The following is a 17655-nucleotide window of genomic DNA, read 5'->3' on the forward strand; positions in this document are numbered from 1 at the left end:
GTAAGGATAACCTATATATTGGGGTGGGTGGGGGGGTATGTGAAGTTTCAATTTGATTTCTGATGTATAGGTAGTAGTAAACTTGATTGAAGTCATGAGGAGCTGGGCAGGGGGCCTGGTAGGTAGGTCCCTGCCGAACCGTTGGCTAGTCCCATGTCGGAACAAAGAGGCTATGCCTCTCCGCTCGTTCGCGGGCCCTCTGGACAGCCAGGAGCTGGACGTCTTGCCTGAGTTCTATAATGGCCTTCGCCCAGTCTTCTTGGTAAATCCTGTAACACAGTGCACTGCCAGAGCGTGTGATTTAATGAGCGAAATTCAGTGCCACAATCTGAGCAGAGTGGATCAATTTTGGGGTGGAGCATGTTCAGAAAGCCCCTAGAGGGTAGGACCTCGTCCAGAGCATGCGGAGCGTGCTAGATTGTGATCTGTTGAGCTTATGATGAGGGAGGGGAAAACTCTGCCTATTCCTTCTGTAGTGTGATGGGATTTCTTGAAGTGTAACTGGAAGAACACTGTGGGCGAGGTCTCCCGAACTAACCCGAGACACCGTCCTATCGCGGCATATGCAACCTCGTGCACGGTCGTGGGCTATCTCATTGGGGTTCAGGTGACCGGGTAATACGTCTGGTCCCATGTGTGCTGGCAACCAGGCTATGTGATGAATAATGTCAAAGGGGGGTTTTCCGTTGAGAATCCTGGCTGCCTCTTTGGCTATCAATCCCGATGCGAACGCTTTAACGACCGCTCGATCGGGAGTCCGTGTACACCGTAGTGTGTTTTGTGTGAAGTAATGCTAGAGCTATAGCACCCTGTTCCGCCACACCGACCGAGGAGGTCTTCAGCGAGGCTGCCAAGAGGAGTTCTCCCCTGTCGTTGATTATTGCTAGGGAAAGCTTGTTGGCACTGGAGTGTCGCGCCTCGTCAACAAAGGTCTCCGTTCCGCATATGTTCTTTAAGAAAGCCCTCGCTAACCTTCGATCTATATTGTGTTGGGGGTGGACGTTTCTTGGAAAAGGGTCTTCAATAAAGGAGTTCTTTGCGTGATTATCAAGTTGCGTGGCCTCCCCCTGATTGAAGCTAGGACGGAGGCCTGCTTCAACCAGCAGTCTTCCGCCTGTTTTGGAGTATAATCTAATAATTTGTGCTGATATTTGTGCTTCGATTAATTCCTAAGTTGTGCTGTGTACTACCAGCGCCATGAGTTTCTCTGTGCTAGCTGTTATTGGGACGCCCAGCACCCTTTTGACACTTTTGCGCATGAGCGCGTCTAATTTATCTCCGTGTTGGTCCTATTGAGCGCCGCGACTATGTAAATGACATGGTTCTTGAGGAAAGCATGGTGAGCAATAAGGAGTATATCCTCGCCTATGCCGCGTTTATTGTTGGAGTGTCGCGCCTCGTCTACAAAGGTCTCCGCATATGTTCTTTTTTCATCCAACATCATCCAACAGCTTTCTTGTTGGATAATTTATCTGAGAATGTTCTCCGTTTTCGTGGTGAGATGGACTATAGTCTTAGCGTTGCAGCCCCTTGAGTCTAATGAAAGCCCCAGGATTTTGATAGAGTCTACTCTAGGGATGGTGTGCCCATCCCTGGTACGAACGCTAAGGGGCACTTAATCGAGTGGGTTGAGTCCCCTAGCACCTCGTCTAGCCTGTCTGTACAGCAGGAGCTATGACTTTCCAGGCGAGAGTGCCAGTCCCGTACCTTCCAAGAAAGGCTCTGTAACATCCGGAGCCTCCTGTCAAGCTTGTTCGACCGTCGCCTCCAATCATCCGGGACACCAGATTGTGATGTCGTCAGCATATAATGCATGGCCTACATAAGGAATTGCTGCAAGGCTTTCCGACAACTTGCGCATTGCTATATTGAACAGAAGGGGTGAGATAACTGCCCCTTGGGGAGTACCCCTTTTTCCGAGTGTGAAAGACTCCGAGACTGATTGCCTCAACTTTATGGACGCCGTCCTGCTCTCGAGGAAGCATTCAACGAAGGATAAGAATTTAACTCCTAAGTTCAAGGTCGATATCTCCTTAAGGATATAGTCATGTGTAATTATATCGGAGGCCTTGGTTAGATCCACTGCGAGGACCCCTTTTACATCTTTGCTTTGAAAGTCGATGATGTGTGTTTTGAGCAGGAGCATGACATCTTGCGTGGAAAGCAAGAACCTGAAACCCACCAAATTGTACGGGAATAATTCATTCCGCTCGGTATGTCTCGATATTCTGTTATACACTGCATGTTCCGCTACGGTTGTTTATTAAGAAGAATGCTTACTGCAAAGGATAGTCGTCACTCGAAGTGCTGATTGAAACACCAATGTAGAGGCTCTGTGCAAATATCCTCGTGAATGTGAGATTGATTCCTACAAGCAAAAGTATATAGTAAACTTAATCTGACACGGTCAATCATATTAAGGCGAATGGCAGTTTTGGAATTGCCAAACCCGTTTTCTTTCCGGCTATCTAGCTATCTGAGGAAAAATGCGGGCCAATCCCGAAGACAGCGCAGTCCGAAAACAACTTGTCACTCGGCATGTGCCGCTTTTAAATGCACCTCTTTGACGGCAACTTGGATGGATGGATGGAAAAAACTTTAATGAAGTTTATCAGGACGTGCAGTAGCACGTAGCGGGCTCTTCCCACGTCGGGACAGAAAGACCTAGCCTCCCCGCCATGTCGCGGGTCCGTTGGACCGCCCATAGTTGGGTTTCAAAATTGGGACGGCGTAAGGCAGCCTCCCACTTGGACGTCGTAACATCTTCGTCGCCCCGTAACACCGCCAGAGCATATGATACAAGTTGGCAAGGTCTGAGCAAAGGGTGCCAGATTATGACGTTTGAATTTCAGGATAGATCCGGTGCAATAGGGCGGGGCTAGGGTATGCCTCGACTTGCAAGAGTCTCAGTGTCAATGCTTGAGGCCGATTCAATTTACTGTGCGGCGGCTTCCGCCTGCCCAGATAAAAGTACTTTGTGAGTTCGTTGTACGAGGCAAGAGGGATCTGTATTGTCTGGGTGGCCCTCAGCGCCGCGCCTCCCGATACCTACGCGGTCGACGACTCCTCGCTGTCAGGATTGGGGGCTCAATCCCATCGCTCGTGATCCGTTGTCAAGATTGGAGTCCGGCATGAATTCGAAGGTAGCTGGCCCATGCCGTCGTCCAACTTATCCACGCTGAGGACGTTGATGAAGGGAAGAACTGCTTCTCATCGAGAACGAGGAATATGGGTTTATTTACACTATTTATTTCAGTCTAACATGACTGCTTGAGAAAAGTGCATCAGTGTAACACGACTGCTTAAGAAAAAGAGTGTCAGTCCAACATGACTGCTTAAGAAAAGAGTGTCAGTCCAACATGACTGCTTAAGAAAAGTGTCAGTCCAACATGACTGCCCAAGAGAAGGTGTCTCGAGCATTCGCACCACAGCAGTTTTTAAACACTCGGTCCTCCCGCGATACAAGGTGACGCGAACGTTCGTTTGCTCATTGTAAACTCGCCGCCGCCCCGCAGGACAGTTTACACACACAAAGGCACCCACGGGCGAATGTCCGGAACCGACGTCGGAGGGGAGCCGTTCCGGGTAGCTCGGAGCCATTCTGGGTAGCTCGTTGTCCAGCGTCCCGGTCGGCGCGTGGGAAGCAACAAAAAACGGCTTTCCCGCGGCAGCTCGCGCACGCGTAGCAGATCAGGTCCGCGCTAGGGAGTTTGGGCACAATAGTTCGCCCGCCGAACTCATTCCGTCACAACGGCGATGAGACTAGAGGATGGCGGCGGTTTCAGCACAAAGCCCGCTTCATCGAACGCATCCTAGCTGAAGCGACGGAGAGTGGGGGATGCGCGTCTTGTTCCCCGACACAAAGTCGTTTTAGTCACGCTGTGGCTAGAAGTTCGCGGCGATGCTCCCGAAATGTAGTTTCCCCAGTCGTAACTGGGTGGCGATCTTGCATTGCAGCTCGCCATTCTTAACAGCGCCTCCATGGCCCGAAAAATTTCGACTGTCTAGCGCTGACAACCGCTAGGCAGGAAGAGAACGGCTGGTGGTCAGGGGGGGATTGATGTCTTGGCTCGCAGCGACCACTTGTGTATTGATGTCACCGCCCCAAAACATCCAACAAGGACAGGCAACTGCAGAATGAATCCCACAACACGGCTCTGCGCCGAGATGACGTGCATTGGCTCTCACTTTAGACCCGCTAGGCCTCAAAAAAAAAAGACAACATAAGTGCAGAAACAAAAAAAAAGATGCTGCATTTAGCTATGCCAATTTCTGAAGCAAATTCCTGCTGACAAATTCAGCAATCGTGGAGGGAATCCTGCTAAATGAGAGGGCATCTTCGCTTAATAAAATTAACACTAGTAACCCTAAAATTTAGGCGGGACCCTCAAACGCAGAATTCAAATTAGCCTGCTCAATGCATCCGCATTGCTATGCAACTTTCCCTTCTTATATCTAACAGAGAAGTTGTACTCTTGGAGAGTGAGGCTCCATCGGAGCAAGCGACCATTTTTGTGTGACCTTTGATTGAGCCACGTCAGAGGACAGTGGTCGGTCTCGAAGATGAACTTCGCTCCGTACAAGTAACACGAAAACTTCTGGGTGGCCCAAACTAAACAAGCACATTCCTTCTCTGAAGCGCTGTAGGCTTCCTCTCTTTCATTTAGTTTACGGCTGGCATAGAGGTTAGAATGCTCCTCGTTATCATCGCCGACCTGACTAAGTACCACGCCCATACCTCTGTCGCTTGCCTCGCATTGAACTATGAATTCCTTTGTGTAGTGTGGCGCGCGAAGCACAGGGCGAGAAACCAATAGCGTTTTCAAACTTTGGAAAGCATTCTCTTTGTCCTTATCCCAGTGTGCGTTACTCGGTGCTCCCTTTCGTAGGGCGTCCGTTAATGGACTTGCCATTTGCGAGTAATTCGGAATGTACCGTTGATAGTACCCCACAAGTCCCAAAAATGAACGAAGGTCTGTTTTCGTGCGCGGCCGAGAAAATTCTCCAATCGTAGCTATTTTCTGCTCGGCCAGCCGTCTCATGCCCTGGCCGACAACATGGCCCAGATAAGTAACCTGTGAACAACCAAACCTACACTTTTCCGCTTTCATCGTTAAGCCGGCTTCCCTCAACCGTGAGAACACCTGTTTGAGGTGCGATACGTGTTGTTCCCAGCCGTACGAAAAAATTGCTGCATCATCAAGATAGGGCAAGGCGAACTCCTGCAAGTCTTCTAGAAGAATATGCATTAACTTAGAGAAGCTAAACGGCGCGTTCTTCAGCCCGAAGCTGAGTGCGAGAGGGCGAAAAGTGCCTACAGGTGAGATGAATGCGGCATAGCGGCTGGCACTTTCTGAAAGGGGAACTTGCCAGTACCCCGGCACGAGATCTATAGTTGAAATGTATTTAGCAGCGCTAACTCTTTTAATTCGATCCTCAATGTTGGGTATCGGGTGCAGCTGATCCCTAGTGATGGCATTTAACTTCCTGTAGTCAACACGCGGACGAGGGTCCTCGTTAGGGGTTTCTACCAGTATTAGCGGTGACATGTAGTCACTCTCAGCGGGCTCAATAACTCCCAACTCTAGCATGCGCTGTATCTCTGCCTCCATAATCTCTCGCTGTCTTGAAGACACCCTGTAAGGCTTTGATCTTACTGGTTCGGTTGATGTCAGCTCAATTTCATGCACTATTAGTTCGGTTCTACCTGGCCGATCGCTGAATCTGTCGAGATATTCCCCTAACACCTCATTTAGCTCATCTAGCTGCTCGGGTCTTAGAGCGTGCGAGCTTACCGAGTGTTCTACTACTTCTTCTAGGCCGATTTCAGAGTTGGAGGTCGCCCTATACTCTTCAAACTTGGTACTAGTGCCATCCTGCTCTTTGATGGTATAGTTAACGACTCCGCTCCGCTCTATATACGGCTTCATCAAATTGCAGTGATATATCCTCACCTCCTTTCTGCGACCGGGAATTTTCAGAGCATAGTTAGTATCTGAAAGTTTGTGCAACACTTTAACGGGCCCGTCCCAGTGAACTTCAAGCTTGTTCTTTCTTGAAGGTTTGAGGATCATTACCTGGTCTCCGGCGTTAAACGTACGAAGCCTCGCATTCTTGTCGTAATAGAATTTGGCGTTCTTTTGAGCTATTCCCATGTTCTTTCCGACTAGTTCTTGGGTTGCGCTTAGCCGTTCCAGTAAATTTAGCACGTATTCAACCACTGTTGGACTCTCCCCTCTTTCCTCCCACATCTCCCTTAACATTCTCCGTGGAGAACGGAGTGTCCTCCCATACACTAGTTCTGCTGGTGAGAACCCTGTCGCTTCATGTGGAACCGTTCGCAAAGCAAACAAAGTTGCCGGCAGGCAGTTCTCCCAGTCCTCCTTATGCTCGTAACAGAGCGCACGCAAAACTCGCTTAAGCACCGAATGCCACCTCTCTACACTGTTTGACTGAGGGTGATAGGCAGAACTGTGTATTAACTGTACCCCGCACTTTTGCAAGAATGTGGAAGTCAGTGCGCTCGTGAATACTAACCCTTGATCTGCCTGAATTTCGGCTGGAAACCCAACTCGTGGAAACACTGTCAAAAGCGCGTCTACTACTTCGGTGGAGCTGAGCTCTTTCAAAGAGATTGCTTCTGGAAACTTGGTAGCCGGACACAGCATGGTAAACAAGTACCTGTAGCCCGATTTTGGTTTTGGAAGAGGCCCTACCGTGTCTATTACAAGTCGTCTGAAAGGCTCTGTCATTAAGGGCACTACCTTCAGTGGAGCTTTCCATGTCTCTCCTGGTTTACCAGAACGCTGGCAGGCGTCGCATGATCTTACAAAGTTTTCTACGTCTTTGAAACAGCCAGGCCAGTAGTATTCAATAAGCAATCTTTCCTTTGATTTGTTTATGCCTAGGTGGCCGGACCACCCATTTCCATGACAGAGACTCAAAAGGTCCTCCCTATACTTAGTAGGTACGACTAACTGATCTAAAATCCTACCCTTTCGATCTCTGTAATGCCGATACAACAATTCTCCTCTCTCATGTATCGTCACGTTGCACCTAGCAATACCTGCTTTAGCTGTGTCATGTAATTTAGCTAAGCTCTCATCATTCATTTGCTCAGCTGCCAGTGACTCTCTATCCACACGTAAGAGCTGATCAAAGTTCTTTGAGGTCGGTGATAATAAAGACCCTGTCTCGCTTGTGAGTGCGTCAGCTTGCTCTTCCTGCAGGCTAGAACTTTGACACTCTAGTGCTACGCTGTCATTGAGCTGGTCAGCTGGCAGCCTCTCCTCAACTGTTCTTTTGTCAGCTGGCAGCCTCTCCTCAACTGTTCTTTTGTCCCTCGGGCCTAGCTCGGATTCGGGTATTGAAGTTATCTCCTTTTCTGCTTAAAAGTTCCATATTCTCGTCTTTTTCCTCCACGTAGGAGAAAACTACGCTAGGCTTCCCGCAGTTTACAGCTATATGTCCCAGTTTGTGGCATTTGTAACAGCGAATTGGCCTAAGGATTCGAATTTTCTTTTCTGTTCTTTTTGTGCGGTTTCTCCGTTAAATTTCTCCTCGCTCTTTTCTGCGGGCTTTTCCGCCATGTCTACAGGCTCCGATCGTCTAATCTGCGCACCCTTTTTGAACGGAAACGGTTTCCGCGGTCCATTTCGACCGTCCCAGTTTCCTTCCTCGGCGTTCGACTTTCTACGGGTTGCGTACTCTTCGGGTAATTCAGCCGCCCTTTCCACAGTGTTTACATTCCCTCTGTCTTCCACCCACAGTTTCACAGCTTGGGGGATGGTTTCGTAAAACTGCTCTAGACACATGCATTCAATGATCATGTCTCTGCTGTCGTACGCTTCCGCGCTTTTTAGCCACTCGACTAGGTTGGCCTTTAAGCTATATGCAAACTCCGGATATCCCTCGCTATCTTTCTTGCCTGTGCTCCTAAACCTTTGCCGAAAAGTTTCGGCTGAAAGCTGGTATTTCTTCAGGAGACTAGCCTTAACTTTTGCATAATCATATGTATCCTGCGCACTCAATCTGGCGATTACCTCCGCCGCCTCACACGGCAACATAGACAGCAACCGCTGTGGCCATGTACTCGGGCCGAAGTTCATATTCTCGCAAGTCCTTTCAAAATTGCTTAGGAACAAGCCTATGTCGGTCCCGACCTCAAATGGCTTTAATAGCCTGTCCATGCGGTACGATTCTGCCTCACTTGGTCGTCCCAGAGCGCCTTCACTCCCTTGAGACAGCTCCAAACGTTTGCTTTCAAGTTCAAGTTGCACTTTTCTTAACTCGCGTTACTCTCTCTCTTGTTCTTTTCTCTCTCGTTCTTCTCTCCTTTTCAGAAGTTCAAACCCCATTTCGATTTATTCCTCACTTGCTTTTTCGAAATTAGCTGCAATAATTCCGATTTTACCATTTCCTTGCGTACATTTAGGCCCAGTTCTTCACCAACAATCAACAACTCGTCTCTCAGCAGTGTCCTTAACTCCATGATTGCTGCTTTACTGCCTTGATTATGCTCTCTAAATCTAGCTAGGAAAACACAACCTAGCTAACACTCAGCAATCAAGCTTCCCCAAAGTTCTAAACAGAACAACGACAAAATGAAGCCTAGAGAGTCAAAGCAAGAACCAAGCACTCACCGCAGATACAGCACCATGTCGCAAAGTCCATCTGACCTCTGTCAGCCAGTTGTCAGGATTGGGGGCTCAATCCCATCGCTCGTGATCCGTTGTCAAGATTGGAGTCCGGCATGAATTCGAAGGTAGCTGGCCCATGCCGTCGTCCAACTTATCCACGCTGAGGACGTTGATGAAGCGAAGAACTGCTTCTCATCGAGAACGAGGAATATGGGTTTATTTACAGTATTTATATCAGTCTAACATGACTGCTTGAGAAAAGTGCATCAGTCTAACATGACTGCTTAAGAAAAAGAGTGCCAGTCTAACATGACTGCTTAAGAAAAGAGTGTCAGTCCAACATGACTGCTTAAGAAAAGTGTCATTCCAACATGACTGCCCAACAGAAGGTGTCTCGAGCATTCGCACCACAGCAGTTTTTAGACACTCGTTCCTCCCGCGATACAAGGTGACGCGAACGTTCGTTTGCTCATTGTAAACTCGCCGCCACCCCGCAGGACAGTTTACACACACAAAGGCACCCACGGGCGAATGTCCGGAACCGACGCCAGAGGGGAGCCGTTCCGGGTAGCCCGGAGCCATTCTGGGTAGCTCGTTGTCCTGCGTCCCGGTCGGCGCGTGGAAAGCAACAAAAAACGGCTTTCCCGCGGCAGCTCGCGCACGCGTAGCAGATCAGGTCCGCGCTGGGGAGTTTGGGCACAATAGTTCGCCCGCCGAACTCATTCCGTCACAACGGCGATGAGGCTAGAGGATGGCGGCGGTTTCAACACAAAGCCCGCTTCATCGAACGCATCCTAGCTGAAGCGACGGAGAGTGGGGGATGCGCGTCTTGTTCCCCGACACAAAGTCGTTTTAGTCACGCTGTGGCTAGAAGTTCGCGGCGATGCTCCCGAGATGTTGTTTTCCCCAGTCGTAACTGGGTGGCAATGTTGCATTGCAGCTCGCCATTCTTAACATCGCGCAGCTCTGTGGGCCAACTCGTTGAGGTTGGACGGGGCGCCCTTGATCTGTCCCATGTGAGCGGGGAACAAGACGATTGTGCGTTGCTTAATTTCCTTGTCCCGTACGATCCGCAAGACCGGTTTCGACACGGTGCCGATCTCGAGTCGTTGTATATCGTCGTTCTCCCCTCGTCTAGGAGGGCCCGCGCTATTGCGGCCTGTTTTGCAACCTCGGCCGCCGTCATCCAGACCGTCGAGGAATTTAATATTTTCCCTTCTTGGTCGACGCTGACTGTAGCGAACGCCTTTCCGTCAGGGTACCTGGCTGCATCGACGAACGGCAACTCCGGGCACGTGCGCCGGCCTCTTCCAGGAGGGGTTTAGCCCTAACCCTTCGCCTGCCGACGTTGTGCTCGGGGTGGACATTCCGAGGAATAGGGGCAATGGTAATGCGTTCTCTCTGTTCTCGTGGTATGCTGCAGAAACTGGTCTCGATTTCCGTTGAGGGAACTCCAAGCTCTCTCAGTATGTTTCTCCCGGCACTGGTCGTAGACAGCCTGGTAAACTTCGCCCTCTCCTGTGACTCCGTTATCTCTTCTAGCGTGTTGTGCATGCCGAGGTGGATCAGTCGCTCCGAGCTCGTGTACATGGCAAGCCCGAGGGCTCTCTTGACTGCGTTTCTTATCAACGCGTTCGGCTTGTCCCTTTCTGACCTCTGCCAGTTGGGCATGGCCGCGACGTAGGCAAAGTGACACATCACGAAAGCATCAACCAACCAGACGAGGTAACCCTTCTTATGAACCTGATGGCATTGTCCGCTTTCTTGGTGAGCTTTAGTACCGTCTGGCTATTGGAGCCGTTCGATTCGATCTTCATACCCAGAACCCGGAGAGAGTCGACCCTGGGAATGAGACAGCCCTCACTTGGGTCAGTGGAAAATTGCCACTGGGTATGTTCCCCTCTTCATTATAGTAATAATAATCACAATATGTCATCGCCAATTACACATCCATGATAATCTGTATTGCTAATAAAGTATATAAAGTGCACATAGAGCAACGCGCACCGCATTCCGTGTGCAATAAATTCATTTTCGCCTCAAAAGAATGCTTTTCGCATACGTAGATAGTCATCGTAGATAATTTCTGCCCGAAAGAAGAAGAAGAAACTTATTCAAAGGTCCGGCGAGTTATTCCGGGATTGGGCGAACATCACCGCCTACGAGTCGGCCACGAGCCCTTGAGCTCTGGCCGAATGTATTTTATATTTACGGAGATGAAAACTATCCGAACGGCGCGCACAACCACAAGAAAGGTCAGTATTTTTCTTTGTCTTCATATTTAAGGGAAAAACCCTATCGATATCATTTGAAGCACCTGCTGTGCCAAAAATATCGTGCAGCTCAACAAAGATGACGTCGAAATTGTAACCACACTGTCCAGCTCGGCGCTGAAAGCATTGATCGGCTTTAATGATCCCAAATTTCTGGTAAGTGGAAAGCTCTGAGGTATGTCCTTACCTCGCACGTGTCTACGATTTTCTCGGTATTTGCGGCTACGTCTATAATTGCACAGGACAGCTTCTGCAGGCCTGCTAGTAAATTATACCGCTTTTTCTCAAGAATCAATATCAAATGCAGGTGAAGGCTTTGATTTTGCGTATAGCGCACGTCTAAACGCCTCGTACAATTGACACAACGTATGGTTTCTTATTTCTCGGGTGTTCAGACCGTGCAGCGCAGACGTCTCGGGGATGCCGTGACGGGTTCCCAGCGAGACGCAGTTGGGCCCTGTCTCGCGAGACAGGCTCGTCAGTCGAGAACGCGGTGCTGCCCGTCCTCTCGCACCAGAGGCAGTGTCAGACATGAACCAGGAGAAGAAGGGTGCCACGTCGCCCAGCGGTATGTCGAAAAAGCCTGCGGCGAGCGTCGAGTCGACCGACAGCGTCGTGGCGTCCGTCCACGACAAGGACGCGGTCCCGCTACTCGTTGTCGAAAAGGACAGTGCGGCGCGAAAGACTGACGACGAGACTCCCGGCGCACTGCAGCCCCTCCAGCAGATGGTCGACGCCAACGAGAACGCGACAGGATCCGAGAGCCTCACCGCAGATTCTTCCGTTGTAGGCACTCCTGGCACGGGGACGAACCCGTCGATGGGACGCACTCCCGAAGACGGTGTGACGCCTGAAGCTCGCGGAAGCTTGTCCAGGGCGTGCATCACGGGTTCAGATAGCAGCGAGGGCAGCAGCCGGTGCAAGATATCCCGGCGAAAGAAGAGTCACCGCAGCAAGGAAGGTCGTCGCCAACCCGTGGTGGTCGTGTCGCGACGCAACATCTTGCGTGATCCATTGCACGTGTGCTTGGGTCGGCCGTTCCCCAGCAACGAAGATGCCGGAAGCGCCGCCACGGCTGCTGACCCGAAAGCGGCCCCTTCCGCGGGCACGGACAACGTGGTCGCGTACGTCACCTCGACGAACGTTGACGGCGCCGGGCTGGGCAGCGCGTCGACTGCGGCTACAGTCGAGGAAGCCGCGGAGCAAGCCGAGCTGGCCAATGAGAAAGCCTTCTTGAACGCTATCCTCAACGATCTGATGGAGTGTATCGAACTTCATTCTTCTTTCAAGTACGACGTTGCCGAAGACGACGAACAGGAACAGCGGAACGGCTTGGCCGAGCCTCGCGGGGAGCGACGAGGTTCATCGTCGAAGGGTGAGGGGAAACGTGAGCCGAATTCGGCAGGCACCTGTCAAAAGGAGAGCGAACAGAGACGTCCCGATGTTGCGACGGGAGAAGCGAGCTTACTGCCACTGCAGCAGCCCTATCCAACCGAGGTAAAGCAGGCTGTCGAGCCGCATGCGCTGCGGTCTATCGCCGGCAGAGAAGAAGCCCAAAAGAGTGCGGTCAACAGCGCTCTAGATAACAAGGAAGGAGACTACGGTGTCGACAAACGCCCGGAAAGCCCAGATGCGGCGACAAAGCTCGGAGTCCTCGAAGATAACAAGCAGAAGCGATCGCAGGACGTCGTGGTGCACGAGGTGCCTCTTGTGTACTTCAGCATGAGCCGCACAGAGCCGACCGAACGGAACGAAATCGCGCCGTCCAAAGGCAGCTCGGGCCACGTGACGTACCCGGGAATGAAAGAGCCGTTCGTCTCGAAGCAAGATGATGGTGACGACGACGAGGAAGAAGAAGAAGAAGACCGCGGATACCTGGACATGGCGTTCGGTGCGGGTTCTTTCACCGACGACCTCGACCTCGGCCGAATGGGGCCTGGAAACGCGTCTTCGCCCAACACTGCGAGTGGCATCCAGAGCTGTTGGCACGACTTTCTCGCGCCGATAAAGATGGTCTCCAAGTACATTCAGACTGAGTGGTGGAAGGAACCCGAGTCGGAGTCATCCTTCTCGGAGGTGGTGCGCAAGCGCCGCAGCGGCTCGACCAAGACGCTGCACAGAGCCTGCTCTCTACAGATCACAGTGCCTGAGCGGCGAGCAGCCGCAGCTGGCGGCCTTGGCTCCGAGGAGAGTTCGGTCGAGGAGCTGGCTAAGATATTTGCCGCATACTCGTCGTCACCTACGGCGCGCGTAGGGAAGGACGAGTCCGGAAGGGCCGACGTCAAGGGCGTGGTGCGTGATCGCAACTTCGGCGTACCTTCGCCGACCACAGCCGCCGGCGGTGGCGGCACGACCACTGCATCGCCTACGGCCGCCGCTGTCGTCGTACAAGGCTGCACGTGCGATGATCGCGCGTCCGCGACGGTAGTTCACGGAAGCGCTGCCGAATGAACTGCGGTGTTGCTTGGAATGTAGATGAACTGACCTATTTTGGGCTTGATACATAACAGGAAGACGTTGCGATAGAGTTGATGGCATTCGTCTATTTATGAGTTTTTTTTTTGTCGTGATGTTGCGTGGCTTAAATTCTAATTGCGGCTAAAGGATGTACACATTCAACTAAAATCGAATTCTTGTAGGTTGTAACTTGGAGGTTGCTGCTGGTTTTTGTGACCGCGAATCGTAGCGCTGCTAATTGCTTCGCTGCAGCCATGAAAATGTTAATTGTAAGCGCGTCCTTCCACCATAAACGAGGCCTCCCAACTTCCTCCTTGAGTGTTCACTGTGTCCATCTTGACCGCTGAAAAGGTGCTTGCATTTTACTGCAGTAGTATATGTAGTTATGAGCTATAGAAAATGTGTATGCGCTATTCGTTTGCCATCGCGTGTGGTCAGCTGAGGCTCTGCTACAGCGACCAGGGAGGACGGATACGTGCCATCCGAGCTTTTAGGTTGTCTGAAATGCAAATGTAGGCTTAAAGACATCGGCAGGAGCGACTTGCTTATGTTGTGGCTCGTGCTATACAGGTAGCCTCAGCTAATGTTAATGAAACTCTTAGAATATAACAATGAAACTTAAGCACATGAGCCTGATGCATCCTTGTTGGAAGGCTGCAAATACCTTACTAAAGTGGGCATCGTTTTAGTATACGTGGTTCCAGAATTATAGGTAGAATTAATATATATTTTCAGAAATATTTGTCATCGTCACATTTTGTCAGAAAAAATTGAGCCATTCCACTCTGTGAAGGTGGATGACCAGATAAGCTTAGCGCATCCCACACGGTTAGACAAGGGTAAATGTATTTATTTTCATCATTTGGTAATGACAGTGACACTAGCTTTTTAATTGCTGCGATACACACTGACTGGTTCGATTGCAACCTGAGAATCTTAGTCGAAATTAAATCCATACACGACTGTTGTTCAGTAGTTGGGGTACTTGGACTGGTGTGGCACTTCAAGCCAAACTTTTCTAGAACCAACTGAGTGAATAATTTCTTGTCTGGTTGTGAAATTTCCACATTGAAGTCTCCAAAGATAATCATAGAGGTAGTGTCATCACGGCTAACCCATACAAAGTGCGTGGTCATGAACTCCATACCACATTTGAGTGTGCCTGGGGATATATGCACAGTCGATATCACAATTCCGTCTTTCGTTTGTACGTTTTACAGGCATCCATCCCCATAGTCGCTGTCATTGCCCTCTTGCGAGTCAAGAGGACAAATGTACATGCATTTTGTAGCCATGAATCTTGCGGGGCTACGAGCCATTGCATTTCCCGCTTGCTTCCGGGGGTATGAGCTTGTTGAAGAGAATTTTCGACATGCTGTTTTCTATGTTGTATGCGGGATTAGAAAGAATGTAAGCACTGTTCGCTTCACTTTGCTGAGTGCTTGCAGCCTCTGCCCTACGGTTCGATGAACAATTGAATTTTTGCTTGCTTACGGGGGTATGAGCCATCGATGATGATAGTTTTTGTTGACGCACACGAAAAAACACAGAACAAGGCATTTACAGCTTCGCTGTTATATTTGTCATTGCAACAGAGCAGGAAATTCAGTATTTAGTCCTATATACGCTACATACCGCGGAGTCTTACTTTTTCCGGGCTTTTAATAGAAATCGTGGGTGAGTGCAGAATGGCACATAGTCGTGACTCGATTGTGTGTTGCGACGACGGTGTTTTTCGGTGTTTTCAAGCGCCTTGCAAATAAACAAACCCGACTTTCACCAAAGACCCGGCATCTTCACCGAAGCGACAACAGCTAGAACCGATTATTGTTCGTGTCCGGCGTCAACGCGTGATAGCTGCGCTCTCACAGGTTATCTATATCACGAAACAGCGCACCCTGTTTGAACTTCCACCGCCACGCTGGAAAAGTGGGTTGCAAGGAATCCGCGGCCGCCAAGTCGTCGATGCCTTGTCGGATTCATGAGGCCACTGGCTAAACGAAAGAATGTCTGAAACCAATGGCCTTCGCTGGCTCCAGCATGGTATGAAGGAATATATACATTTGCAGAGCATGTCCAGCACGAGCAAATGTATATGGTCCTTGTGGGCAAGGCTTCGCGCCGCAAGCTTCCGTATTGTAGCGTTCCTTCACTTAACACTTTCTGAATTGAGGGATAGATAGATAGATAGATAGATAGATAGATAGATAGATAGATAGATAGATAGATAGATAGATAGATAGATAGATAGATAGATAGATAGATAGATAGATAGATAGATAGATGACAAAATGGAGACGTGCCCTCGATCTCGCGTCGCACAAGACGCAGCAGGTTTTCGGTACCGGCCGGCTAATGCACGTCTTCACACAATGAGGTAGCGGCGTTTTTATGGAGCCGCACGAATTGTTGCGTGACTTCGCTTCTTCAAAGCGCCAGTACTAATTTATAATGTCAGTGATCGATCAGTCTTTACGTACGAGTAAATTAAAGGTGTCATTGGTGATCCCATTAGGAATGTGACCGACTCTCAAAGCATGGGACATTTTGTCATCGACTCGCTGACACAGCACTAATACATTCTGTATGTATACTGTTCTGCGATTCAAACGCGATACTCGGATCGCATGTCAGCTGACGCTCTTTTGCGCTATCGGTGAACACCGGCTGATTCGATGGAGCCAAATGCAGTCACAATGCGTCACAAAGGATCTCGATTTCATCGTATACCACAATGCATCAGCTTGGTGTTCCTTGTGCTCACCGGTGGCGGAAAAGGCACCGACAGCAATGCGCTCCGAGTATCGCATTTGAATCGCTGAGCACTGTACACCACGTACGGTTCAAAAGATTTTAGAGCCCAGCACGGGCTAGGTAGTTCCTTATCGGCGGTGTCAGGATTGGGGGCTCAATCCCATCGCTTGTGATCCGTTGTCAAGATTGGAGTCCGGCATGAATTCGAAGGTAGCTGGCCCATGCCGTCGTCCAACTTATCCACGCTGAGGACGTTGATGAAGTGAAGGACTGCTTCTCATCGAGAACGAGGAACATGGGTTTATTTACAATATTTATATTAGTCTAACATGACTGTTTGAGAAAGTGTGTCAGTCCAACATGACTGCTCAAGAGAAGTGTGTCGAGCATCCGCACAACAGCAGTTTTTAAGCACTCAGTCTGCCGGCGATACAAGGCGGCGAACGTTCGTTTCGTCATCGCAAAACTAGCCGCCTCCCGCAGGACGGCCTACGCACACAAAGGCACACACGTTCCAATGTCCGGAGCCGACGTCAGAGGGTCCCCGTAGAACTCGAAGCCGTTCCGGGTAGCGCGTTGGGGAGTTCGGGAACAATAGTTGGCCCGCCGAACTCATTCCGTCACAAAGTCGATTTAGTCACGCTGTGGCTAGAAGTTGGCTGCGAAGCTCCCGGTATGTTGGCCGTCATTGTCGTAAGTGGCTGGCAATCCTGCACGGCAGCTGGCCCTTCTTAACAGCGGCTCGGTGGCGCCCAACTGGTTTCCCGAAGTGTTACAGCAGTTCTTGTTTGCAGGTGCCCCAACTGGTCAATTCCTCCTCGTGTGTTTGCAAGCAGACGCGGACCGTTCCCTTAAGTCATAGTAGATGACGTTAGCCAGCAGTGCCACTGATTGTTCTTGCTGGCTCGCTTGTATTCGGTTAGCCTGTCTTCGGCGTCCTTGGTATCAGTACTGGAGAAGGTGCCAAGGTCTTGGAGTTGTGTCAGGCCAACCGTTGTGGTAGCCGAAGCATAACCAGCGGGCATCTCAGTCGACATGGTTTAATGACCCATAAGTACTCCGCTGTGAAGTTCCGTGGTGTGCTTCGGATGTACCGCGCGCCTGCACCAAAGATGTTGTGGGGAGATGTAAATAAAGGGTGCGCTAATGGGAGCGCCACAACAACAATGGTGAGGATGATGATGAAGCCTCAAATAATGGCACAGGCTTCTGACAATGCAGTTGCTCTTTGCGCAGCTTGCCTCGAAGACCGTCGATGAAGAAGTTTTTTAATAACGCGGCTCCGGGGATCCGGCGTGGTCTTTCTCCCTCTCTCCTGTACATCGCACAGCTTACAGCCTTCGCCCTGAACTCTCCCTCCCCATCTATCTCCCGACCTCGGCGGATCGTTCTGTGTTGAGCATATGCGTTCCAAAAAAAATTGAACGGTCTTGGCGGGACGCAACGCACCGCACGACCGCCCGTCGCGACTTGATTGAAATCTTCGCTCGTGCTCCTTTGTTATTGTTCTTTTTTTTCATCACGTTAAAATG

General features: G+C 50.3%; 2 protein-coding genes across 3 annotated transcripts in view; both read left to right on the forward strand.

Moving 5' to 3' along the window:
* Positions 1-17655, forward strand: part of LOC135915318 (uncharacterized) — a 78121-nt gene that overhangs the window by 50921 nt on the left and 9545 nt on the right. The gene's annotated exons all lie outside the window — the stretch shown is intronic.
* On the forward strand, positions 10763-13679 carry LOC135915312 (uncharacterized). Its single transcript, XM_065448349.1, has 3 exons — positions 10763-10894; positions 10982-11068; positions 11308-13679. Exon 3 carries the CDS (start codon positions 11444-11446, stop codon positions 13361-13363), a length of 1920 nt encoding a protein of 639 aa, XP_065304421.1. The 5' UTR covers positions 10763-10894; positions 10982-11068; positions 11308-11443; the 3' UTR covers positions 13364-13679.

The sequence above is a fragment of the Dermacentor albipictus genome, chromosome 1, assembly GCF_038994185.2.
Source record: "Dermacentor albipictus isolate Rhodes 1998 colony chromosome 1, USDA_Dalb.pri_finalv2, whole genome shotgun sequence".
NCBI classification, from domain to species: domain Eukaryota; kingdom Metazoa; phylum Arthropoda; class Arachnida; order Ixodida; family Ixodidae; genus Dermacentor; species Dermacentor albipictus.